The 26,755-nt window shown below is 34.3% G+C and overlaps 1 protein-coding gene across 9 annotated transcripts in view; it reads left to right on the forward strand.

The window, feature by feature from the left end:
* The window catches only part of LOC126916525 (monocarboxylate transporter 10-like), a 335,858-nt gene that overhangs the window by 298,152 nt on the left and 10,951 nt on the right, over window positions 1–26,755 (forward strand). For all 9 annotated transcript variants that reach the window (XM_050722383.1, XM_050722387.1, XM_050722386.1 and 6 more), the window contains 4 exons: window positions 4,740–4,908; window positions 8,182–8,346; window positions 21,265–21,550; window positions 23,445–23,619. In XM_050722383.1, coding sequence (XP_050578340.1) covers window positions 4,740–4,908; window positions 8,182–8,346; window positions 21,265–21,550; window positions 23,445–23,619 — 795 coding nt within the window. The remainder of the gene's footprint in view (window positions 1–4,739; window positions 4,909–8,181; window positions 8,347–21,264; window positions 21,551–23,444; window positions 23,620–26,755) is intronic.

Raw genomic sequence — 26,755 nt, forward strand, 5'->3', positions numbered from 1 at the left:
GGTCCCTTCTCCAACCTCACCTTTGCACGACTGGAGACGACGTTTCTTAACTTTGTTGGCTGGCAAACTTTCAAACAGAATGCGAATCGTGCGTCATTGGTGCAAACGTGCTGTTCATACGGCAAATGATGTGTGTTACTGAGGAAAGTATTTTATTGAGTGAAATTGTGGAGGAATGTTTGAGGAATGTTTTAACTTGAAATGCAATTAACAGTATTTATTTAGTTATTCGTTTATTTATTTGTTAATAGGACGTGTACAAACCCGATTTACAAGATATGGCCAGTATAAATTTCAAAAGTTCTTAACGTTCTTAAACTTAACAATAAGAAGAAGAGGGTTTTTAAAAGTTTGTTCGATTTTGCTGCATTTTGCAGAAAATTGCAAAGGAAAAAACATCAAAGTTCTCGTTCTTAAGCTTATTTGTTATTTATATTTATGCTTATTTATTTATGTTGTCATGTATTTAATGAAGATACCAGTGATATTTGATACACTGCAACTACGATTCAGTCTCACTCTCGTTAAATAATTGTAAATAAATAAGCGTAAAAACGAAAAAAACTTCTGTTTCCTTCTTCGCGATTTTCTCTAAAATGCAGCAAAAACGAATAAATTCCTAAAAGACATTTTTTTTTTTTAGTTTATCAGTCCCCTATATGTTCCCGAAATTTTGACGTTTAAATTGGGACACCCTGTATATACGCGATTATACATATATCCACACGTATAGTGTATAAGGCAAAGGACAAAAGATAAAAAGAGAAATCTAATCGATAATATTCCATATAAATAAAGATTACTTGAAGCAATGAATAGAGCAACAGAAAAATTATTCGATTGATTGTTAAAAGTAAGAGGGTGTTTAATTGAATTATTTAGATGTTAAATCGTATAATTTTATGTTTAAATATTAATCTCTCAATGTAGTTGGATTTGTCAAAATGATATGCAATACCAACTATTGCATATTTGTTGTACACCTTCTTATGTATACAAGAGAACTAATAATTCTAAATGTTCTGATAAAAAAAAGGAGAAATATTAAGAATTCTATAAAAGAAATACTCGGTCCTCTATTCTCTCTCCTTATTAATAAGAACTAATGAACTATGCAAATAAGTAGGACTGCACGAGACGATAGCGAAGGCGATGAAAATAGTTGGCCAGGGAATAAGAGCAAACAATATTATGACGTACGGTAGATACCGCAAAGTACAGAGAAAAGTGTAACAATGTAAAAAGCTACTGAGCTGTACATGTAACTTCTATTAACTAAATAAATACCAGAATTATCAGCAATTAAAATATGAAATTTGTACGAATGGAATTAAGTAGCGAAGGATCAAACAAGAGATAGAGCAAACCTGAAGAAAAATAAAAATTTCTAAATCTAGCAATAAACTAAATGTACTCTATAAAAGAAAATCGTTGTAAAATATTCGTATACTATAAGAAGCCCACCGAGCAACAAATATGTGACTGACAGAGGAGAAATAGGAAAACCTTTAAAAAGGATACAAAAAAATCGTAAACCTAATAATAAACTCGATGAAACCTATGCTTACACCAGGAATACAAAAGCAAATCCTAGTTCAAAATCCCTCGAGACGAACAGCCATTCGATTTTCCGACCTCGATCAATTTGATCGTAGAAGAAAAATTCAAAAATTCCAAGATGCTCGACAGTGTTGCAAGCACAAAGAACAGAAGCGAAGGAAGGACCGGGCTTCTTGCATTATTCATCAAGCGGACTCGAACGTGCTCCCTTTGTTCACGGCGTGCCTCCGTTAAAGTCCTATCCCGCCATTTTTCTTTCAACGAACCGTGGAACCCGAACGGCCATAACTTGAACAATAATTTTCGTTGGTATTAAACCGGCGCGGACTCCGCGACGTGTCCCTATCGATTTCTAGTTAGACGGTGAGATATGACACTCTGCCTGATAACGGTGATAAGCGAGTGGCCTCGATGAAGTTGGAAAGTTAATGAGCATCCCTACGACCCCGTCTTTGTTCAGCAGCTATTTTGAACCGTTGCACAGCTGCATACCTTGAATTATAGTAGCTAAAAATGGCACTTGCACATTCCTTTATCTTCCATTGAAGCGCTTTTCTTTAGCAGATTCTATATGTCACTTTAAACAGTATCGAATTTTTGCAGTGATACGAAAACACTATTAAATGATACGAAACTTCGTATACTTGTACTTGGACGTAATTAATTGACGCATATGTGTTGTAATAGTTTTCGTAATAACTAGTAGTATATAATTTAATCCAAATTACTGTCGATATGCATAGCGAAGTATGATGCTTTCTTGATCGGTGTATGTGTTCAGGTACAAGTTCCAAACTTTATCGATATAATCGTGATAATCGAGTCTTATTACTAGACTGCAGAGTTTTATGTATTTACAGAAGCTTCGAGAATGCAAACTTGCATTTGCAACTGCAGAATACGCATAATACGAACATATGAAAAGCCATTTTTTTATTCAAACCTATATACTTAACGTGTGTTTACACTCCCATAACGAAGCTCGTCAAACTAATGCCGCAAGAATCTTTCCATTTATGTACCAATGTAATCTTCCTTCGAGAAACAAAATAAAAATCTACCTGCGGCTTTAATAAAAACCACCTAACTACAAAACGAAATCACAAACTTCCTCCATTCCCCTATTTCCTTTAAAACATTCTGATTCAACAGCGAATGCTAGCAAACAAGCTAAAAGTCAACTTCTAACATGTTCCTACGAGTGTCACCTAACTGCACCGTGAAATTTAACGCTATCTCAACTTCACTGGTATCCATAGGATTCGCAAGCTTCGTCGAAACGTTAAGTCCTTACTACGGTTAATTAAGAAGCCGACGGCCTGACCCAGACAGTTAATTCGAGTAATTAAGAACGGTCCAAGCTTGTTCGTGTTACGCTCTCCTTATTAATTAAAAAGGCTCGCGAGCAGCTGTATCTCCTCATCGTGGCAATTCCTCCCGGTTATTTCGCACGGCGATCGTTCCGCCAAGTGGGCAAACAGCGTGCTGGAACGTCGAGGAGGATCATGGCAGGACAACAGGGACCATTTGGAATTTTATTGTTCGATGTCCGCCTCTTCTATTCGCCCAACAGAATGAGGGTTGTTGTTTCGGAGATTTCTTGGTATTTCGTGTCTAATAGCGCTGAAATCGACGACTCATGGATTTTTATTATAGCGATGAACCGACATTATTAAATCGTCTAGGATCATATAGTTGTTGGTTAATAAACTGCTGATATTTATGCAAATTTATGTTTTTACGAGGATAATTAAAAAAGTGGAATCTAGATATTGCGTACTAAATATTACAATGAGTACTATACTTTGGTATTTGATATATTTTTATGTGTTACATGTATATACATTCTGTGCATTTATATAGGAAATTTAAAAGTGCAAGATTGCACAGGATGTAGATAATACAATATAGAAAAAATAAGTAAAATATCTGGTAAGTGGAACAATTTTGTAGCCAGCTCCTATCTTTTTAATTATATTCGGAAAAATATGAATTCCCATAAAAGTCCATAGTCTGGTTATTATACAGGGTGGTTGGTAACTGGTGGTACAAGCGGAAAGGGGGTGGTTCTACGCGAAAAAAGAAGTCGAAAATATAGAATAAAAATTTTTTGTTTGAGGCTTTGTTTTCAAGAAAATCGACTTTGAATTTTCGCTCGGTACGCGTGCACTTTATCACGTTTCGTTATAACGGATCTCACTGTAGATCGTTGTCTCGATGGATATTATCGCAGTTTAAGTTTGTATTTGCCGTAACGGAAAATTAGGAATACGTAATGAAATAATGTATTCCTAATGAATGAATAAAGTATGAAAGGCTACAATAACGTCAATCGAGACAACGATCTACAGTGAGATCCGTTATAACGAGACGTGTTAAAGTGCACGCGTACCGAGCGAAAATTCAAAGTCGATTTTCTCGAAAACAAAGCCTCAAACGAAAAATTTTTATTCTATATTTTCGATTTCTTTTTTCGTGTAGAATGACCTCCTTTTCGCTTGTACCACCAATTACCAACCACCCTGTATATTAATATAATCGCCTTACGATTCATTTCGAAGCAAACGTAGCTGTTTGGATTATTTAATTTTCCAATGAGCTAGCAATTAACACTTGACGTATGTTCAGTGCCTTCTGAATTTTTATTGGTGATTTCCATTCTTACGATTAATAACCATCGAAATGGTATTAATTGTTAGTCGATTCTTTGTTCTACGATTTATTTTAAAACACACGTGCCTGTTCAGATTATTTCATTTTATAATACTATGTCGATCGATAACTGCTACACTTTTCTTTCGCTTAATCACGAATAGCAAGCAACATGTTGAGCTAACAAAGCTCCAAGTAACATGCCGTTAATCCTTCTAAAACCAAATATTTGTCCATTGAAAGGAGTTCTCTTCGTCATCTTAAAATCTTATTATCTCAACGATACAACAAACCTTTGCCATAACTAGAACCTTTCAACAGTTACTAATATTATCTTATAAAAAAATCAAAAATTTCCCAAGAAAGCATTGTTCGGTAATAAGAACTCGAATCGATGGAAAAGCATGGTTTCCAGGAAACAGAAAAGCAACGTTTGTCCTTCCTGATAAATACACTGGAGAGAAGAACTGCAGCAAGCAGTTCACGTGTTTGGCCTTTTCCAAGTAACCATCGAATTAACGTTTCAGCGTGGGTTGGCGCATTGAGCACTGCGATCTCCCGTGGATCGGCACCCTTGGTCGTTGGCGCGTGTCGCCGTGGAAGTACAAGGCTTACAGCGGTGATCGGCGGTTTCGTGCTGGCATTGGCCTCGTTCTTCACCTCGTTCGCCGCAGAATTACACCAGGTCCTCCTCAGGTGAGTAACAAACTGCCTCGTTCTTTCAAAGATGCAAGATGCCAGATTCAAAGTTCGTATTCGTCCAATCTACTTAACAAACACGTTGCTATCGTGGTAAGACAAGCTTGGACGGATGTTTTGCGTTAGGTTATTTATAGATTGCATAATATCGTAAATAAGCTGCGTATGTTCAGAGCCAAGAAAGAGGAATAAACGATACTTTGAAAAAATTCTGAAATTGATTTTTAGACTTTATAATTTTCTGCAATTTTTTAAATTATTTTTAATTTAATTTTTTTTAATTATTTTAATAATTTTTTTCAACTGTTCAACTTGCTTAAAGTAGATTTTCGAAATCAATAAGTCACAATCCAAAATCAAAATTGGGAACTTCCTTGTTGCTTTTGAATTCTCAAAACTTGACGTTGAAAAGTGACGCTTTACTGTAAAATACATGAAAAGAAACGTAAAATTAGTATAACATGGAAACGATGGTGATAAAAAGATATTTATGGAATGTTGTTAGAGAATTAAGAAACGGAATATAAAATTAGAAAATGATCAAATACATTCACTGCTGGTTGAATTATGTATACCTCTGCCATTTGTTTTCATATTAAATTTACATAAAGTATGTGTTTTATATTATGTGAATTATTTCTATATTACTGTGTTGTTGAAAACTACACTGCTTCCTTGAAACAAAAATTCAGATGATCTTTAGACTTTGGAAACGATTGAATTAATTCAAACTATATTACTGATTAATTCCAACAGCATTTGAAACGACTTTTCTCGTCGTAAACAGAAGATAATCATGAAAAATGACGATTATTTTATGTCCTCGTTTTACTTCAAAGAATTTTTTGAAACGTACATTTAATTAAAAACTTTTTGCCAGTTCCGAGTCTCAAAGATAATTAATTCGCGGATCTCCGGTTTTTATTTTCTTTTTTCTCTGTATTCCGCTTTAACTTTTAAAGTTCGTGCGATTCCAGCTACTTGAACTTCCACTGAGAACCATCCAAGAGTTACTACGCACTCTTGTAAAGAATTAATAATTCAGTGGAAACGCAACAAACGCTCGCCATATCTCGCTTTAAGTCGCTGGAGAACACAACCACGTTCTCATACTAACTCTCACGAACTCTCTTTCAAATAATCAGAAACTCTGAAATGCATATCACGAATTTACTCGTGTTTTATTTCTTCCTATATTAAGCTTAAAAGCTATCATTACATTGCGGACTTTTATGCATTTGTGGGAAACTTAAAAATGTAAACATTCATAGAAAACTCATGACACATCGTCTAAGTCACACGGTATATAAAACACCTCAAAGTATAATGCTTTTTATAAAATTCGATACGTAAAACAATCTTTTACTTAAAATTATGTTCATAAGCATATACATTTGTATAAATATTCGCAGTCTGGCTATCATCAAACAAAATCATGTTTGTATCGTTAATGTTATTTGTTTTGTTTATAACGTTGTTAGTGAAATTTCTTCCAAGTACATATTTTGCAGATTAATAAAATCAAGTAAATGTAATGTTTTATTTTTATTTTTATTATTATTCAGTATTAGGTGAAAGGTAGAAGAGTTACTATTTTTAGTGATAACGTACAACGTCGCCATAGTGTCATCACAGGATGATTACACGAGGCCGAAATCCGTAAGAAACTCATGATTCCTTCTAAAGATTATTTCAAATGATTTCAATTTTATACAACATTTCGTCGAATCCTTAAACCATTCGCGTTTTCTCATACTCTGACGAATTAATTCACGTTTCCTCGAATTCTGGCAAATTTGTCCAATTTCCTTAGTAATTCCTTCTGACTTAATTCGTATTTCCCGGAACATTCGCTAATTATGAAATTCGCGTTTTCCACGATTCTGTGCGAATTACGTAGTGTGACATAACGAACAATTAATTTACATTTCTTTCTAGCCCTAATAAATCAGTAACTTAACGAAAAATTAATATACTTTTTGTCCAATTTTAATAAGTTTGTATTTTGCTGAAACGTGGTGCGATTTTTTTTTTTTTTTTTTTTTTTTGAAGAGCGATGAAAACATAGGTTTTGTTTAATGTTCGAAGCGAAAGTAAAACAGATTAAAACTGTGACATTTTTTTCCTTATACGAAACGCAAAACTCAGCTTTTCCAGGAAGTGAAAAATGATAGGGGATAGGCGGAAACTGGCAAGGCTGGACCTGTGGCTCCCTTGAGATACGACCCTTCGATGTCCGAATCGAAGACGATCAGTCTTCGTTGAAAGCTTAGATCCTGAACTCTGCAGAAAAAGAAAAAATTAACAGGATTTGTTCGAAGAAATATATGGGACATATAGCGTTAACAAATGATATAACGTGATTACAGCAGAAAGCAGAAATGTGAAAGTTTTGATAGATGATTCTCTTTGATGGTGTGAAATTTTTATTCAATGAAATATCATTTTTTTTTTTTTTTTTTCAAGAAACATCAAGGAATCGATTTTATGTTGTTTGTATGATCTGGCATTTTGTGCCGCATTAGAAACTAATTTATTTTTTATTGTCATCGGTATGGTTATTGAAATAAGGAAAAGATTTCTTGAGATTTAGTTTCCATTTTTTACCTTGTTTTTCTTCAGTAGTATTAATTTGCCTTGAAAATAGCATAAAGACAGAGTGATACTCGCTCTAACACAAATTTAAGTCGTATTAAAAAATTCCTTTATTTTTATTAATTGTATGCAAATTTTAATTAATTAGTTAATCTAGTTGAATTTAAAATTCCTTCAACCCTTGGAAGAAATCGGACAAACAGCGTTACCAAATTACTAACACCTCGAACAAAATTTTAAACAATCTTAACAAAAGTTCTAAGAAATCTGTAAAAATCCGTAGAATATCAAAAAAATTCTAATAGAATCTTGCAAAATCCTACAAGTTGCAAAAAGATCTGACTCTGCCTCCTCGTAATCCTACCCACTGCAGCTGGAAAATCTCGAAATCTCTAGTTTCTTTCCCCCTAAACTATGATAACATCTCTCAATCTTTTACGATCAATCAGCAGCTTCAAATTTGCCAATATCTCAAGGAAACTCGCCAACACTTGTAAATCTCAATTGGCTCGAAACTTGGCTCTGATTCGCGTATTTCGCGTATGCCCTCGAAAACGTATCTAACGCTTTTCCTCTTTCATCCTGCCCACTCTCGCTCTTCTAACAAATCGTTAAGCTATTCCCAGTGCTCGCTACTGCGAAGTGAAACGATTCACCGTTTGCAAAATGTAACAGCTACGGCGTGGTACTGGGCACCGGTGCTGGCTTCGTGAGAGAAACTGCCGGCCTGATGCTGGGCCATTACTTCAGAAAACGGCGGGAGTTCGTCGAGATGATCGTGCAAGCCGGCGCGGGAGTGGGAATAGTGCTCTTCAGCGTCTTCTACAGGGAAGCTGTCGGGTAAGTTATTTCCGCTAGCGGATAAGAATAGCGTCGTCTACCTCGAACACGAGACAAGCAGAATATTGGCACAGTTTTAATTTTCAAATTTGATAAAGATTCAATAGACACGCGGTGGATGCTTTGGAAGATGCTTTTCAGCATTTTTAATTTGGAAGGAAAATTTGGAATTATTATATACATTTGTTTTTCGTATCTTTGATTATAAGAGGAAGCTTGGAATTGTAAATATCTTGTAATACTCATCGTCTACTTTGAAAGTGATGCAAGTGGAATATTGACATAATTTGAACTTGGTAGAAATTTAATTGGCGCGCTGTATCTTTGATTACGAGGGAAAATTTAGAATTATAAATTTTATAATGTTGTATCTATAAGTTGACATTTTGTTGGTAGCGATATGTTTGGAATTTCGTCGAAGACGAATATTCGAAGTTGAATATTTACGATATTTACAATGTAACTAATTTTGATTTCATTAAAATCAAAATATTTAAAAAGCAAGTATTGGATTGTACCATAAATTTGTTCTGTTTCTATATCTACTGTGTAAACGAAGAAAAGAACGTTGAGTAAATGTTAGAAGCTGACAGAATAACTAAGACAAGATGCAAAGTAGTATATGGAATAATAATCAATTATGAAACATAGTAATTACACGTATAGACATGCAGGTAGAATACATCATTGTTGAAACAGGAAAATGGAATTTGGACGCGTATGATCAGACAAGTAGAACAGTCGCGTATCAGATCTGACGGGGCCAACTGAATAACTACGTTAGCCCAATAAGTAGGATAGATACATATCTGGACGGGCAAATAGAACATCTCCGTGTCTAGTCGTCCAAGTAGAATGGGATTGAATGTAATCAGACAAGTAGAGCAGTTCGCTGTAACACGTGTGACAATATTCATATCTGATCAAACAAATATACAATAATATAATAACTTCATATAATTTAAAAAATGGAAAGCGTAATATCATCTAATATGAATAAACTATCGAATGATATAATCCCATATTTGTGTAACAAATTAACAATTTTTATATTGAATTAAATATTAAAATTAATTCCACTTAATTAAACAAATGAGAAGTAAACTAACCAGTGTAACAAATCCGCATTTATTCATCAAACGAACAATTTTCTGTGTAATTAGGCATTAAGTCTCTATTTAATTAAACAAATGAGGAACGAATATATAACGTATGTTTAATTAGCCATAAAGACTGTCAGAATAATTTCACATTCATTCGTTAAATCAATAATTTTTTTCGAAATAATAAGGATAATATGTAGACTATAGATAGCTATGCAAATTCAAATTTTTTGCGATCATAAGTGAAAATTTAACTGAAACCTCAGCAAAGATTTCTTTTACCCATGAAATGTATTATAACGGATTATCTACGCTGAATGTTTTATATATTTTTGCGTATTTTTCCACCTTTAGATTATTACTAATAAAAATAATTAATAATGAAATAACAAAATTCACATGCAGTAAAGCATAAAGGAACGCAAGAAAATTATAATAGGAACGCAATTATCATTCCATCAAGTATTTCAATACCGATCATCTTGCTCCAATAGCTCCAATACAATCGAACGAGACAAATCAATCGATTTAAAACGAGACTACCAATCTTATTGCGTGATATCACATTTCCATTAAACGAACAGTTTGAACATTTTATCGGCAACGAATAATTTTTCCATCGACTATGACCGATTATTATTCAAACGATTTTCTGCTGCATGCTATTGAAACGAGGGAAAAACGAAAATCGTACAGAGGTGTCTATTAAGTATCGACACGCAACGACGAGCAACGTAAATTGCGGCCAATAAAATTCCTCTGAAGATCGTATAAAGGTTTTTTACGATATCCATCTGTTGAAAACGCCAGACAGATTGGAATCTAGGTGGACGTAGAGATAATTGCACGTCCAATTTTCTCGATGCTGGTATCGTCTCGAACAAATGGAATAGTTCGTTCATTCGAACGTCGATCACAACTGTATAGCATATCCTCAAATCTTTTCAATTTGTTTAGATATTCCACGATCGACGAATGGATTAATTTCGAATTGTTATAATTGGTATATACTTTTGTCTCTATACGTTTGAACTTTTTGAAATTAATTTTATTTTAAAGTTACATTTATATCAATCGAAAGGTATTTATTGAAATCCGTGGAATACAAGGCTATAGAATTATTTATTCTATATTTTAATTAAATTTCGGTATTCGCAAATTTTTCGAAAATTTCGATTATTGGTTCGTTCGATCGAATGTCCTCCAATGTTTAACTTTTTCGTAACAATGTATTATATATTTCCAAAACGATTAAAAAATATTTATATTTTTCGAATTGAAAGGACTTATATTTATTTAAGAATTTATTCAAAAGTATATGAAAGGTGTCATGCATAATTTATATTATAATGTTACTCGTAGATGTTTAAAAATTGTTAAAAAATTCAGGAATATTTATTATAATTCATCGTTGTAGAATGTGTCAAAGATTTGTACATATCCTGTTTGTAAATGGTGGTAAATAGAAGGGAATTCCGAGTGTCTGAGCTTGAAGTGGTCTTATTATGCTTGAAGACCATGTTCATTTGCCATAATTAAAGCAATACTACTCTCTGAATCAAATATGATCGTGTTCTACTTTTGTAACCGTGTAATTTTCTCGTTATATCAAGAATTTCGCTGATCTGGCTAGATACGAACCTTTTTCACTTCCTCGAACACCCTAATCATGTATGCGTGCACATGCATATTTTCTCGTTTTCAAATATGAAAAATTCTCTCTTCGTAATATTTTATAAACAAAATACTGGGTAATATTTTCCGCAGCATTACCGTGTATTATATTTTCAGGCTTTTATCAAAATTAAGTTTTCCTCGTAAAATTATAATAATTCAACTCAAAATTAGATTTTTGTAAAATTCTGATATGATTTTTCTTTGAAACCACACCAATTTTATTCAAATTCTCAACTCCTTTCTTATTTTTTATTTATTTTCTTTTTAAATTGTTTTGGATAATATTGCCACAGTTGTCGATAAAATGTTTTTTTCATTAAGATTCTTAAGAGTCCCACATTTTGTCTTTTCCGCTTCTATTTTCCTAATATAGTTATTCTATCTTTAATTAAATCAAATTAATTGCTCTCGATAATATTCAATATCTTAAATAAACTAGAATTAATTACCTCGAATAATATTCCCAGAAACGCCCTCAAAATTTTAATTTCACTGAAATTACTCGAATTCCGAAAATTTCGAATTAAACAAGTTCCGAGTTTGGTAAGTCACAGGATTTTCTAAACAGTTTTATAAATAATCAGAAATCAGAGAACACGCGGTTAAGATGATATATTCTGGTTCGACTGAACCGCAAGCATGGATTGTGCTTAATCTCGAAAACTCAAGAAGGAAAGTTGGTCGGGACGCGAATTACTTTTCCCATTGTTCTTAATTGTGTTAATGGATCGATCACACTTTCCGGCCGAATATTAAGCGGCGATGACGAACGAAGAAATGGCCCGTTTGGAATGCTTTTAATTAAACGAACGAAGGAGAAGATCGTAAATTCAGAGTGGGACAGTGCTCATAATTAAATCTCGAGCGGAGTAATTCGAGGGTAAAAGTCGAAGTTGGCAACGCCAGAATCTAGTTTGGCAGATAAATTCATTTCGAAGGATTTGCTTTGACGTTCAAACGCTCTTAACTTGGCCTCTGTCTTTTCATTCTTCATTCCTCCAATACAAACACTTGCGCACAGGTTTTCATGTGCTTCATGAGATATCTTCTAAGAAGAAATCAGTTCATATATTAGGTTGTCCGAAATGTTTCTTTCGTTTTATAGGGAAATAATAGAGGCACAATGTTTTTTGTTTTATATTAGTTCATTGAATTATGCAAAAATATAATAATAGAAATAGAACGAAATGGATCACACATAATTGAATAAAATAATATAAAACAAAAATTGTTGTTGTCTATTATCACCTTATGAAACGAAAGAAGCTTTTCGGACGACTTAATGCATGTAAGTTTACAATACATAAGTTTTTAATTGCAATAATAATTTTTAAAACGATATTATAATTGTGAGGCAATTATTCAAGAAGAGAAATTTGGAATAATTTATTATCAATTTAATTTTTTATGTTTTAAGGTACTTTGTAAAAAAATTTTTATAAATAATGCTCTAGGAGTTGAAATTGGAATAGAATTTTTTTCAGAGGAACAATTTGGCAGGATCGATTTTCATCAATCTTCGTTTCCAGTTTTTAATTCCCAAAATATAAATAGTTTGATGATTTTCGTTTTATGGGTATTCAAGTGTTTTATAAATGACACTCACCAGCGATTGAAACAGGTCGAGATAAGCGAACTCATACATTACGCACTATATTACTTTGTGGTGGTATGAAAAAAATATTTACCGAAAAAATATAAACGAAAATTCTTCATTCACGATGATACGAAAAATATTTTTCAATCGAGAAAATTGAATCCTCTCGTCGAGTTGAAATTTTGATAAAACAGAGCGTGCACATGGTTTCGATGCTGTAAAATTTTCACTCAAGTATCAAAAACTCAATAGAATTTTTATTACTCGTAATAACTGCACGTGATAATTTTCGAAAAATAAAATTCTCGACAAATTTTCAGTGCAGAAGTTCGCTAATCCGTAAAAATGTTCTCACTGAAAATCCAAAAGCCATGAGAATTTTATCAAGAGAAAAGAAAATGAGTGAACAGCTGACGGAAATCCTGGAATCAGTAAATGACTTGTTGCATCGTTAAGATAGCCTAATCGTCAGAGATGAGACACGACTCCTCGCCATTTGCCAGCGGACTAATGCTTTTCCCGGATCCAGACAAGTGATCCATGGGTCACAGGCGAATCCACTGCATTGCAGGTGCGTGGTGCAGAGTATCTTCATGCGAAAATAATCCAGATACAAACTCGATTTCGAAACCAACACGCAACAGTAACAATCATTTTTGTTACAACTATTTTTTCAATTATTTATTAATAACCTTTTTTGCAAACAAATAATACTAATCTTGTTAAAAGAAATGGAAACTACAGAAGAGAAGCTGCATGTTTATGTACTAATGGAAATTAAGTGTGTTAATAATATTTGTATGAGATTTATGTGAAACGTATTTTTTTAAGTATTTTGAAACTGCGTTATTTCTAACAGCACGTAATTTAATCAGAAAATTACGAATGAAATTATATTCGTTATGATCATTGCGACCATATAGATGCAACAAAACATAATAATGATAAGATCAGTTTTAGAAGCTAGTATGTAGTATTTAAAAAATATAGGCCATGTTGCAAACCTTGACATTATTTATTTATATATTAATATAACATAACGTCATATTTAGATAGAAAGTTTGTAATCAATTGAATTGTATTAACTATATTGTACGTAGTGCACGTACACTAATCTTCGTTAAAGAACTTAGGAAAAATTCAAAAATTTTGAAACTAATTGCAAAAACGAATTAAAAGTGTACGATTGATATGGAATAATTGAAAAAATATGTAATTGATGTAAAAGTAATTTATAGATAATTTGATATAATAATTTATCAAAACCTATAGTCCATATAAAATAATAAAAGGAAACATATCATTGATATAAAAGTGCATAATTAGACAGAAAACGTAAATAATTTTATACAATGATGTACAGAAACGTGAAATCGCTTGATCAGTTTATTCATAGTGAGTTTATTATGCCACTTTACGAACTATAGATTTAGCCAGCGCTTCGTCTCTAGAAATTTCAGAAGTCTACTAGAAATTTTTCCATAGGGCGGGCACACTTGTACGATCATTAAATAAATGATAACAGAGTATCGAACGAACTCGAAATTACGAAATTAGAGACGAAACTCGATTGTTATTAGCTCGCGTACCACGAACGAAGCAGGCCAAACGTTCGTTCTGTTTAGGAAATTGTAGGAAATGAAATTGTATCGTTCGTAGCCCGTACGCTCTGCTTGCCACTAATTGAACGAATTCGCATTCGCCTCGTTGTCAGAATATTTAGGGAACCGTATAACCTACGCGAGATTGCACGGTTACCAGTGAATTTTATTTCGCGAAGCTTGTTCGAATATTAAAAAGCCTGGTGAACATACCACTGCAATAATTAATACCCATAACTCGTTCATCATTTTCATTTTTCTTTTGCAAGTTTTTTTCTGGAACTTTTGTACGGTTGAATATAGGTAATGCAATTAATTTGATTATCAAGTTGTTAATTAAATTAATGTAATGGTATTCATAATGATCTAATGATATTAAATTATAATAATATTTATTAAATTTTAAATTAGAAAGCAACGTAACCTATATTTATTAGCATAACGTGTTTTATTCAGAAATAAATTATTTTTCTGTTTTATTATTCTCTCTGTGGGCAGTTTGAATGTCGCGATATTATTCATAATTATTAACTTCTTTTCTGTTTAGAGTTATCTTCTTGTTTTATCGTTGCAATAACTAGTTTGCCACATAATTTTTTTTGTTCTTTATTACAACAATTCAACAACTGATTTCTCTTCCAAATAAGAAAAAAAAAACATAAAACAAATGAGGCGGATATTTTGAATTATTTTACTAAATTTTTATGACACATAAATTAACATTCTTTAAATGTTACATTACATTTGGAAAATTTATTACACTAGCATAAAATCATTTATTTGTAATAATTATTGTCAAATATTCATACTCGGTAATGAAAAAAAAATATTAAATAAAAAATAAAAATTACTAATCTCCAATCTTCGAATCCAATTTAAAATCTTCTACCTCTTACACTTTCCTTCAGAAATAAAATTTCGATTACAGAAGATCTGTAAAAAATATCCATACTCAATAGCCGAAGAACAATTTATAAAAATTACCATTTTCAAATCTCCGAATCAAAGCAAAAACTTCTTACCGCTTATGTTTCCCTTCATCCTAAAATCACAAAATTCCATTTATAGGGGACAAATTACATTCCCATGAGAAACACCCGAACCAATTTTCTCCGGAAAAAGATCATTTTTTCCATTCTCGCGATATCCAGCCGTGAGCTGCCTTGAACGACATTTCATCGATCGGCTAACACCGTGATTGGTTCGATCATTGATTGATGGACCGTCGAATGGCGATTGATTGATGGCTGTTGGCGTTTCGCTAGAGTCTCTGTATCATTTGGACGTTTGGTGACTTGTGCGTGGTTTCAGACGCGAAATACATCGATTAATGTTCTTTTCTTCTTCTTTTTTTTCTTGGTACAGTAACACGTTGAATAGTAGCCAGCGGACAGAGAGTTAGATTTATCGAATGCGTGGGACTATTACGCGAAAAACCGCGTGGGCGTGTTGCCCTTGGTTACATGGAAGTGCGTGGGCGTCGAAACCCACGCGTGTTCCATGGAAATATCTGCGTAACTCTCACAGACGTAACGTTTTATTATACCGTTGACTCGCGCGATGAAATTCTTTAACAGAATTTTTCTATTGAGAAAGCTTATTATTTGTTAGTAGTTTAGAAGGAGCTTTGTTCCCATTTTACGAGAACTATTTCACTGTATGGAGAAACGGTTGCTTTGGAATTCTGTAAGTTCGAATTAGGTTGATGATTATGAATATAAAGTGTTATTCTTTGTTAGAAGTTTGCAAGATAAACAGAAGAAGCTTGGTTCCCGTTTCGCCAAAAGCGTTTTATTCTTTCGAGTTCGTAATTCTTACTTGGTTCATTCTTGTTAGTAATTTGGCAAGTAAGCAGAGTAACCTGATTTCTTTTCTGCGAAAAGTATTTTATTCCATCTTTTTTAAGATTGTTATTCCTGTCCTAGGTTGCTTCTCAAACTTAATCATTGAACTATTTCGTCTTAAATGTAACAGATAGTTAAACATGTACATCCTAGTTATGACTTAGGGAATTATTATCGAAACAACATCTTAGTATGTTAATAGTAAAAAAGAATGTACAATAAAAATAGTACGAAAGAAACTCGTCCCGAGTTTCAATTGAAACGGCTACAGAATTAATTACCAGTCACTGTAACAGAATGTTAATCAGAGTGAAACAAATATTCCAAAGCACCAAATAATCCCATTTCCGTGTATTTCCATTGTTCAGCATTCCGACTTTCCACCCTCAAATAACCAAATCAAAAGGACTACAATCTACCTCAACAAAAACCTCCCTTAACCGCAGTAGCCACCTTCAGTGAAACATTTCCAAGAACAGACATTAAAGCAGGATTTAGTGACATGATTCGTTAGCAAGTATAAAAAAGGAGAAACAAGGGGAGAGTTTAATTGCGTTCCGTGTAACCGAGATGATGAAACCATTAAACAGGCGAGCATGTACACGTGCTTGAGACCAGGCTGCATCGTCAGCCAGTGGTATAAGCACGGTATTAACGCGACACGTGTTACGCGTACGGAGTACAGTCAGCCGTGTTTGCCAGGCGATCGTAATACCTCGTCACCTGTTATTTATTGTGCCTGTAACAAAGCAGTAAGGCGATACGTTCTCTTCGTATGAGGAAATACGCGTGCCAGAGAGAGAATAAAGGGGTTCGTACTCGACGAAACGTGTAGGAACGTCGTAAACGTCGGCTGACGGCTGGCCTGTGACTTTCACTCGGCAATAAGCGACGAATAAAGATGGTTATTGTCCGTGGCTGACATGCAAGGACGCGTCGAAGGAACGACAGTGAACATCACGTTCCTTTAAAACGTTCCTCCGTCATGCATCAGGATTTTATTTTCCAAGAGGTTTTTATTTGTGCGCGATGTTATATGGACGTTGGAAAATTTGCTTATTGGAATTGCAGGTAAATAAATTACATTTTATTGCTTCGTATTAATTTATTTTATTATCGATTAGGTGTCAGAGATATAAATTTTAATGTAAATTCGGATATCTCGCCGGGAAGGCTGCGTGAAATAATCCTTTTGGCATTTTAAATTTTGACATTTCACTCGTGAATCCGTTTAAGCTTGTGAATTTTAAAACACGAATCTTTCAGTTGTTTAAATTGATATTTGCAATATTGCGAATTCGTATATGTATCTCACGATATACACGTTCGTACGAGTTTCGAAGAATCGCTCAAGGGAATTGTTTTGAAAGCATATCTTTGTATCTACAAATACATCGTTTTCATCGTTTGAGTGGAAAATTGTGATAGTACAAACTTACGTACGTGTTCCGAAATTTCGTTTTAATTGATTGCTTTGGAATTCTACACGTTCGCGTATGTTTCGTAAAATTGTTCGAGTAAAATTGTTAAATAACTGTTTCGACGTTATAAATCCAAGTGTGAATTCTTTTATCGCTACATAATCAAAATTGATTCACATACACTAACGAACAAAAACCAAAATAATTAACTGGAAAAGAAACTGGCGCATCTGCTCTTATTTGTCCAATAAAATAGAAAGGATGTGCAATTACAGGACGTCTGAGTAATTAAGCAAAACGAAAACATGCGCCAATAAGCAGTTTCATTTAAAATTCAACAGCGCGTTTTCCCTACCGTATCTAGTACGGATAAGTATACCGGATAAGTAGTACAGGTACACCTGTATACAGGCAAGTAGAAGAGGTCAACATCTGTGCAAGTAAAGCGGTAATGTACCGACAGGCGAAGAGAATAATCCCGTATCGAGTCAAATACGATCTACATCCACCTGACCTGGCAGGATATAGTCTCGCATGGGGTTCTATGACGCTTGTAGATTGTACATATGTACATATGTACGTATTCAAACGACGTTCTAGACTTTGTAAACAGAATATTCGCGTATTTCGACGAGCAAGTAGAATAAGTTCGTTCGTGGATGGATAAATATGTATCAGGTCTTATCAAATTATTAGAATCTTTCGGATATTTTTCAAATATCTTTATTTTAATATTAATATATTAATATCGATGAAAGATTCGTCGTAAAATTATTTATAATTCTATTTTTCATCGTTTATATTCTTACATTGAAATTTGGTTTTTTTCGTAGATTTTTAAGATTAGAACTTTTATATTTTTTGTTTTTTATAGTTTACATTAGTATTCTTTAGAGTAATGTTATTATGATAATTAATACGCTAAAGATTCGTCATAATTATACTGAGAGTTTTCATGCATTTATGGGAAATTAAGAAATGGAAAATTATGTAGAATGCACGTTATATGAAAAAATATACATTTTATGTAATATAAATATACATATCATAAAGATAATATGTGATACACGAAACAATTTTCACGTTGTATGAGAATATATAAGACATCCAAAATATTATAGTGATTTGTATAATATGCGGCATATATATAGAACCATTTTCTACCGAGGTTCTGCTTTTTCTATTATATTTTCGAAAATATGAATTTACGTAAAAATCCGTCATTTTGATTATAAGATTTTTTATATTCTATATTTTATTATTTACATTATTATTTTTTGTAATAATACATTATCTTACTGACTGAACCTGAATTTTTATATATTTTGTTCCTTTATGATTTATGAAAAAGACGAAGAATGATAAATAATTTATTTTCATGAACAATCACGTTGAAAATTTAAGTTTCTAAGTTTACATTTCGGAGATCAATTCTTTACGAAAACGTCCAAACAAGAGCTTTATTCGATCAGAACTTTTGACCGGAGTAGACTTTCCAAGAAAAGTGCCCCTATTCTTCTTTCCCCATTGAGGAATAACTTTCTTCTTAACGTATTGGAAACTTCTTCGTAATCTAAATTTTTGTACCACTCTACCGTAAAAGTCATCGATAACAACCTGATTGGTTTGTTAAGAACAAAAACTTATCTGCGATTCTTAAAAACTATATTTTAATTAGAAAATACCACCAAGTTCAGAATTATCGTCGTTATTTAGCAAAAATTCTCAAAATTCCAAGAGTTCTCCAAATAATTAGGAGAAAAAGATGAATTAACACTGAGAGAAATGTACAGTTCGTTGTATCCTATTAATGAATCTGTAAATTACTCTCATTAACAAATATAATTACTTGCAATGTTTTAATTCTTCTTAATTTAATCCCAAACCTTCTCTAAAATATATTTAAAACGAATATTAGCAAACAGGAACTCTGATACTTGCAGCATTTAAAATGAAGATATTAAATGTCTAGTGGCTAAAAATATACTTTGGAAAAATAGCAATACAACAAGTCAGTAAATTCATACAGCCTAATCGTTTGAATTTTACTTAAAAGAAATAATCTACAAGATAATAAATTCATATTGTCTAATTGTTAAAAATATACTCTGCGTTCTTTAATTACAAACGTACATTTAATGAAACAAGTAGAACAATTAATTTGCAAACCGAATAAATTGCACATCTTCACGCGCAAGTAGTACGAGTCCATACATCATCAGACAAGTACAAAATTTTGTTTCTCGTCTAAGTAATACGTCCATCGAGTCAAACACACATCACAAGTGCCATTATTTCTCGTAACGTGTTCGAAAAACGTTTGTCACTGCGAAAAAGACACTTAAAAACGTTTCTTTCTGTTTAAAAAAAAAAAAAAAAAGAAAAGAAAGAAACGAAGAAAGCTCCCTCGTCATAAAATTACAAACGATTCACGGTTTAATGTCTCGCTGAAACAAAAGCATGTAAGACTCGCTAAAGTTGGACTTTACAAGCGCCAGTTGCGGCGAAACGTCGCGTTATGAAGTTTGCGGTCGCTTCCAGTGAACGACGAAACAGAAACTTTCTCTGTTCGGTGAATGTTGAGAGTCTGCGAATCCATCGTGCGTAATTTCGCCTTTTCTTAATTAAGGATTCCTCTTTCACTGGCCAGATTCTAACGAATCCATGCTCTCGAGAGTGAGAATATGAAACTATGAACAATTTTCTCTCTCCGGGTATAATAGAATTTGTTCCTTTTTTATGTGGCTTTTTATTTAGTAAAAGCCTTTGAATATATTAGGTGTATACGAAAGTAATGATCGTGATTTTTGTTGCTACCGACTTAAAGTTAGCGGCTGTTACCTTCGTATACGCTTAACATGTAACTATTGGATTGGCAACTAAGTGATTGCAGATTTTGTCATTAGATGGTATTGACAAAATCCGCAATCACTTAGTTTCCAACACAATAGAACCATCGGTGTGACTTTATTAAACTTATTGTGAGTAGGTAAGAATTTATTGAATGCAATGAATAAACTGCAGATTTTTATGCGTTTACGAAAAGTTAATAATTGCGAGAATGTGCAAAATGTATAATACGAATGTCACAATATTTAATGGATCGAATAAATCTTCACGCAGATTGCATTTTAACAGTTCCGTTAATAAAAATATGAGATTGCAGAAAAAACCGCAGTGAAGTGATCGATAATTACAAATATTTGTGGCATCGTTGCAATTATTACTGTACGAATGTATATCAAAAGATAGAACTTCCTCTGTACAATTCTGAATTCCACTTTCATATATTTTCAACTCCCCTGTTTCCGTTTTGATTAACAAACAAAAGCGAAGTATAGAAAAACAGATTGAAGATCTTATGTGTTCGTAAAAAAAGTGAGATTACACGACAAGTATAATACAGTGGGATGAACCAGCTGGCAAAAACGTTGCGAATTTTTTCCAACAGTTCAATATTTACGAACTGAGGTATATAAGAATGGAATTAAACGAACAAACGTTTTTAACCGATACTAAAAATTGACAGATACGATAGAAATACAAATAGAAGGAGGGAGAAAAGTAATGAAAGGATTTCATGGCGGAGGGAGGAAAGTTGCGTAAGAGTGGATCGTAAGCAGAGAAAAGAAAGAAATTCTATTCTGTAACCATAACGACACGGTGTTTCCGCAGAAAGCTGGGCTGGGAGTATGGCATGCAATTGGTAACCGGAGCTCTGTCGTTGGCCTTCTTCCTGGGCTTCATTTACAGGAACGCCTCTCTCTATCATCCGCAACGACGGGCCATGTTACACGTGAAGAATCAACGAGGTGGCAAGTTGAAAGAGAAGAAGACCGCGTCGAAGCCACCAAGACAGCCATGGGTGGATCTCAGCCCTCTCGGTAGTCGGCCTGTCAGGATGTTGATGTTGGCCGCTGGGGCAGCCGGTTTTGGCCTTTATACGCCCGCCTTTTACATCGTGAGTACCTTAATTACTCTACCAAGCAACTGCCTTTAGGCTGGATCCTGTTCTTGGCTCTCGCAGTTGAGAACTTTGATATTGCAACGTTTCTCGGCTATATATAGGCTCGCGATAGTATTCGAACGCCTGTAATTTGGCGAATACATTACGTTGTTATACGAAACTCCAGACGTTTCGTTGTTCAGCAATTCGACGAGAAAAGAGATGATAGTAATAATTACGTCGCGAAATATTCTAATTTACCTGTCATTACGATGGATCGTTCGTTTCTTTTAATTTTAATTTTCAAGTTTCATTAGCCCTGTTGCGAAACTCGACTGTCTAAGGTATAACTGTATAAGGTATAGAGAGAATTTCGAGAGGTATTACAAAGTACTTTACTTGGTACTTCATATCAGGGAGAGGATACATACTTGTGTGTGTTTTCTCTCTACGATCCCTCACTCTTGCATGTACAATACAAATGTACTATATATTCAACAGATCAATTTCACTTTTTCTAAATTTTTCAATTTTATTACATACATAGCGTAATTGATGTTCATTTCTTAAGAAATATCATAAATCTATTTATGGCAAATACCAGAGTCAATTTTACGTTGTATCAAAGTTTGTATCATCAATTTTCCCTATTTCTCGGTTTATGCATTTGAGTCAGTGTGGCTTCTGAGTGCTACAATTGCCAAAATTCTTTCCTCCTTTACGCTTCTACGAACATTACACACCTACAAACATTATCTTCGTATTTTGCATCTGTATAGGTTTTAAAAATCGAGAAATAATCGAATCATGAATTAATAGAAACATCACAGATTCTATTTTTCACCGTAAAATAGTAGTAACTGATGATACGACATATATAACGATTCAGCGGAGTTAACTTTTCAACAAAAGGCTAACTAACCGATCACTGGCCAGTTTGTAATACCATGGTCGGACCATCCGAAAGGCTGAATCGTCAAACTGCCAGAAACACGCATATTACTCGGTAGCAGCAATCAGAGAACAGGCCACAGTTGGCAACTTCATTCTCGAGTGAAGTTTCGGCAAAGTTAGGCGGTTTACACGTTCATAATCGCGGTTGACCTCGCTTCTGCGCGCTCTGTCTCAATTTCTGCACGCCTACACGCGTCAGTTAGTATTTCTGATCTGATAGGAGTTCATGAAACTGCTTCCAACGTGATATTCTTCGCAGTGGATAACGTTCCCGAATGTTGAAAATCGATATGAACAGAAATTTAATTCGTAGAACTGTGAAAACTGAATATTTGAAAGCATACACGAAGTAGAATTATTAGAATCGAAAGAGGAAAGCGTAATACAGCTAACACACTCATCTTTTAATCTTTCACACAAATAAATTACAATCCCCTCTGAGTTCTCTCACTTTGTACGATACTAACAATAACTTCTCCCTTTGTCGATTCCCTAAATCTAAAATCCGATCTCAATCCTGAAAGACCTTCCTAGCTTTGGATTCATTTCCCTTCCGATCTTTCTTCCACGTTATCAGAAGTCTTCGTCAGACCGTATAGGTGATAGGAAAAATATATAAAATATCCAAAACACGGTTCCGTTTACAACATTTGGCAGATAAAACAATATTCCACCCAAATTCGATTTTTTTAATTACCTTCATAAAAATATGAATTTACATGAACATCCGCAACTTACTGACCCACCATGACGATATTAAACGAAAAACCTCGTAATTAAAAACATGCCATCACCTTTCTTCCTCCAACAAACCACATCAAACCTATTCGTCAAACGTCTCTCAACATTATCGATCCGACAGACCCCTCTTCAATTAACCACTTATTCAATCTATTGTACGTTCAGATCTGTCTCTGTCGTAGCAATCAGCTAATGAAAAATACATCGGTTTCAGGCTATCCAGGGCCACAAAGATGGTTTGGAGGCGAGTGCAGTGATGCTTTTGCAGACTTGCCTGGGTTTGGCAGCGGCACTCGGCTGCGCAGCTTGGGGTGTCGTTACCGCGAAACCATCTGCCCAATGCCTAGTGTCCAGGCAATATCTCTGTCAGGCAGCACTACTAGGAGTTGGTCAGTATACAACGCGTTACGCTGTTGTGGCGAGGGTGCTCAAACCGCGTTGCGGATCGCGAGGGAAGGTAGTTTGGTCGAGAGAGAGAGAGAGAGAGAGAGAGAGAGAGAGAGAGAGAGAGAAAGAGACAGAGAGAATGGAGGATCGCGTGACTGAGGAGCGTTCTGCGGTGTCGAGGAGTTTGCTTTGGTTTGAGCGAGACGACGTTACGCACAGATCCACCTTGAATGGAGAATATCGGGCTTTTAATGAAAATCGAGGGAATTTTGGAGGAACGTGAAACGAAGTATAATTTCGTTGGAAGTTTCAAGAGATTCGAGGAGAGTGTGACTCCGAGGCCTTTCTGTACAGTAGTTTAACGATTAATAATATCGATTAACGAATCACAAGTTTTAGATTATAGAATTCTGCTGTATAATTTCACCATCCTTTCGGGCAACAATCAGATTATTTAGAGTTTGTAGAATTTATTTGTAAATTTCATGCGTTTCCTTATCAAATTTTGTCGGTATTATGCAAGAGTATTATTAGAATGTGTAACCTGTGACTCGTAAAACTTTGCTGATATTACTTTAATCGTGCGAAAAAGCGCAGGTGCGAATTTTAGAGATTCGTAAGAATTTTCTTGAAATTAGATAATTTTGTAGTGTCGCAAGGAATTTCCGTGAATCTAGAGGAAATGTATTCTGAGGGACTTTAAAACCGTAGGACGTAAAATTCTATGTCACTTGTTAAGTTCATGAATTTATTCCTAAAATTGTTTCGCAACAAAAGTGGAAAGCAATTCGAGCTATTCGTGTGATATTATATTGTAGGTTTTTGAACGTGTATCTGTTATGTTTTATCGACGATTATAACAACCTAGGAAGCTTAGTCAGATGGCATCTTGTATTCAGATGGCTTCTAGTACCGAACCTCGCAACATTGCTACATTATTCGCGGAACGATGAAGCTCTATCCCAAAAGGACAGGAGTTAAGCGCGCAACCTCAAACAGTATCAACTGTAATTTCGGTGTTTCGCTAGGTTTGACGTTGCTACAATTGAAGGTATGCACGGAAGAGGATATACTCGCGATATATACGAGATATGATACACATTGTAATATAGCGAGCAATATCCTACAATTACTCTTAAAGCATATAATTTGATTACTGTATTATTTATTCATTATTATTATTTTCAAAGAACGTCATTTTCCTACCTCGTAATTCGATTTTACATTTGTAACATATATGCGGTTATAGTATTATATATTACAAATTATAATCTTCTTACCCGTATCAAACATACCTTGTGTACATTTTATATCAAGCAAACTTCAGCTAATTCTTTGCAGTATTCTAGATTTGATTATCTCGTAGACAGAAACGACCCATCAATAAAATCTCTATATGAGACGCAGAACTTCCCTAAAAATTCCCATAACTCTGTACAACTCACTGACAATCTTTCGATCTGATCCAAATAAGAAAAATAAAATTTAAACTAGAACTTATCCACCGATAGAATCTCCATATTAAAATCTCTCTAAAAATGTCCATAATTTATACAACTCACCGACAAACTCTAAATCTAATGCAAACAAGAAACAGAAAATTAAGCATCAATCAGGGAAAATTATCCATTCTTCTACGATCAGGACGAACTTGAAATCCGATCCAAATAAGAAGAAGAAAATTAAATATAATTGTAAAGAAATTATCCATCTTCCCACGATGAAAAATATTTTCGAGCACCCAGTAAGTAGAAAGGGTAACCACGGTCGTTGGTGACCGTCGTGTGTGTTATGCTTTCGTCCAGAAGGTTCGTCGTCCGGAGGTTTCTAAACGTATAGCCCCCATTCAGTCCCAGGGTAGACTTCAACCCCCGTCCACCTTCCCTCTACCGGTTGTGTGCACCCTTTTGAAGCGGCCTGGGCTCTTCGAGTGTCAGCCGCATACACGTCTTTGCCCCTCATTCAGCCGGCTTACCCTCGACTCGAGTTCTCGACACAAAGTATTTTCCATTCTGTTCTCGAGTCACCCCCTCGATGGCTTCGCCACTCTCTCCCTCTCTCCTTCTCTCCCTTTCTCCCTCCTCCTTTCTCTCTCTCTCTCTCTCTGTCTCTCTCTCTGTTACACATACATGCGCGCACATTTTCTCTCTCTCGTCCCTTCCTTCCTTTCTTTCCTTTGGCCACACGGAGACGAATATCGCTCCGACAGAGAAAGAGAGAGAAAGAGGATCGTTGCAATCGTTAATGGGGTTGCTCCTGGACAGAGGAAGCGCATTTAAAACACAACGCTAAGCCCAGGCTCGTAGTGATTTCGTTAACGAAGGAGAAACTAATCTACCAATGCTGTGCAGGTTCCACCACAAGGGATATTTCTGTCGATTTTCGATCCGAGCTTCTAATTGGCTGGATAATAGGATGGAAGTAAAGTAGGGATTTAGTTCAATTTGAGGCTCTCTTTTGGTACTTGGTATGCTGTTTCATTGACTTCTATTATAGTGGTTTTTTTTTTTTTTTTTTTTTTTTATTTTCGTGAGATGTACGTAAACGAGGCTTGGATTCGTTCGCGTAATTTTAACGCATTCTCAAAGCGATAGGGATAAATTTTGATGGGAAAGTTAGTTAGAATTTTTATGTGTATTCCTGGGTTTTTTAATCGATCAACCTTGAACTGTATTATTAATTTTGAAAAAGATATAATTCCTAAAAATAGAAAATTTTGCAACGTGTATGGATATTTTGGAAAGAAGATAAATTCGTTGTATATATGGTACTCGATACACTTCTACAACCACGATGCAAAAATAGTAACTTTAAAGCGTTGAAATATCAAAATACATAGTCCGCTTCATAAATTGAAAAATAGAGAAAGCTAACCTTACAATATTAAAAACATTCTATTTTTAAATTTACCTTGGAATTTACAATTATTTATACTATCTTGTCATAATAAACGCATCTACGTAAGCAAGACATATGTCTTTTTTTTTCTTAATCGAACACCAATCATAAATTACAAAAAATACAGTTTACGAGTGTATTTTACGAACTACTATCGAATTTGATAGCCTAATTAATTAGTAATAATAATCATTGCATAAGAGAATCTAAAAAATAAATCGCAGTATTTCTTAATTACTT

Source organism: Bombus affinis, chromosome 5 (genome assembly GCF_024516045.1).
Source record: "Bombus affinis isolate iyBomAffi1 chromosome 5, iyBomAffi1.2, whole genome shotgun sequence".
In the NCBI taxonomy this organism is placed as follows: domain Eukaryota; kingdom Metazoa; phylum Arthropoda; class Insecta; order Hymenoptera; family Apidae; genus Bombus; species Bombus affinis.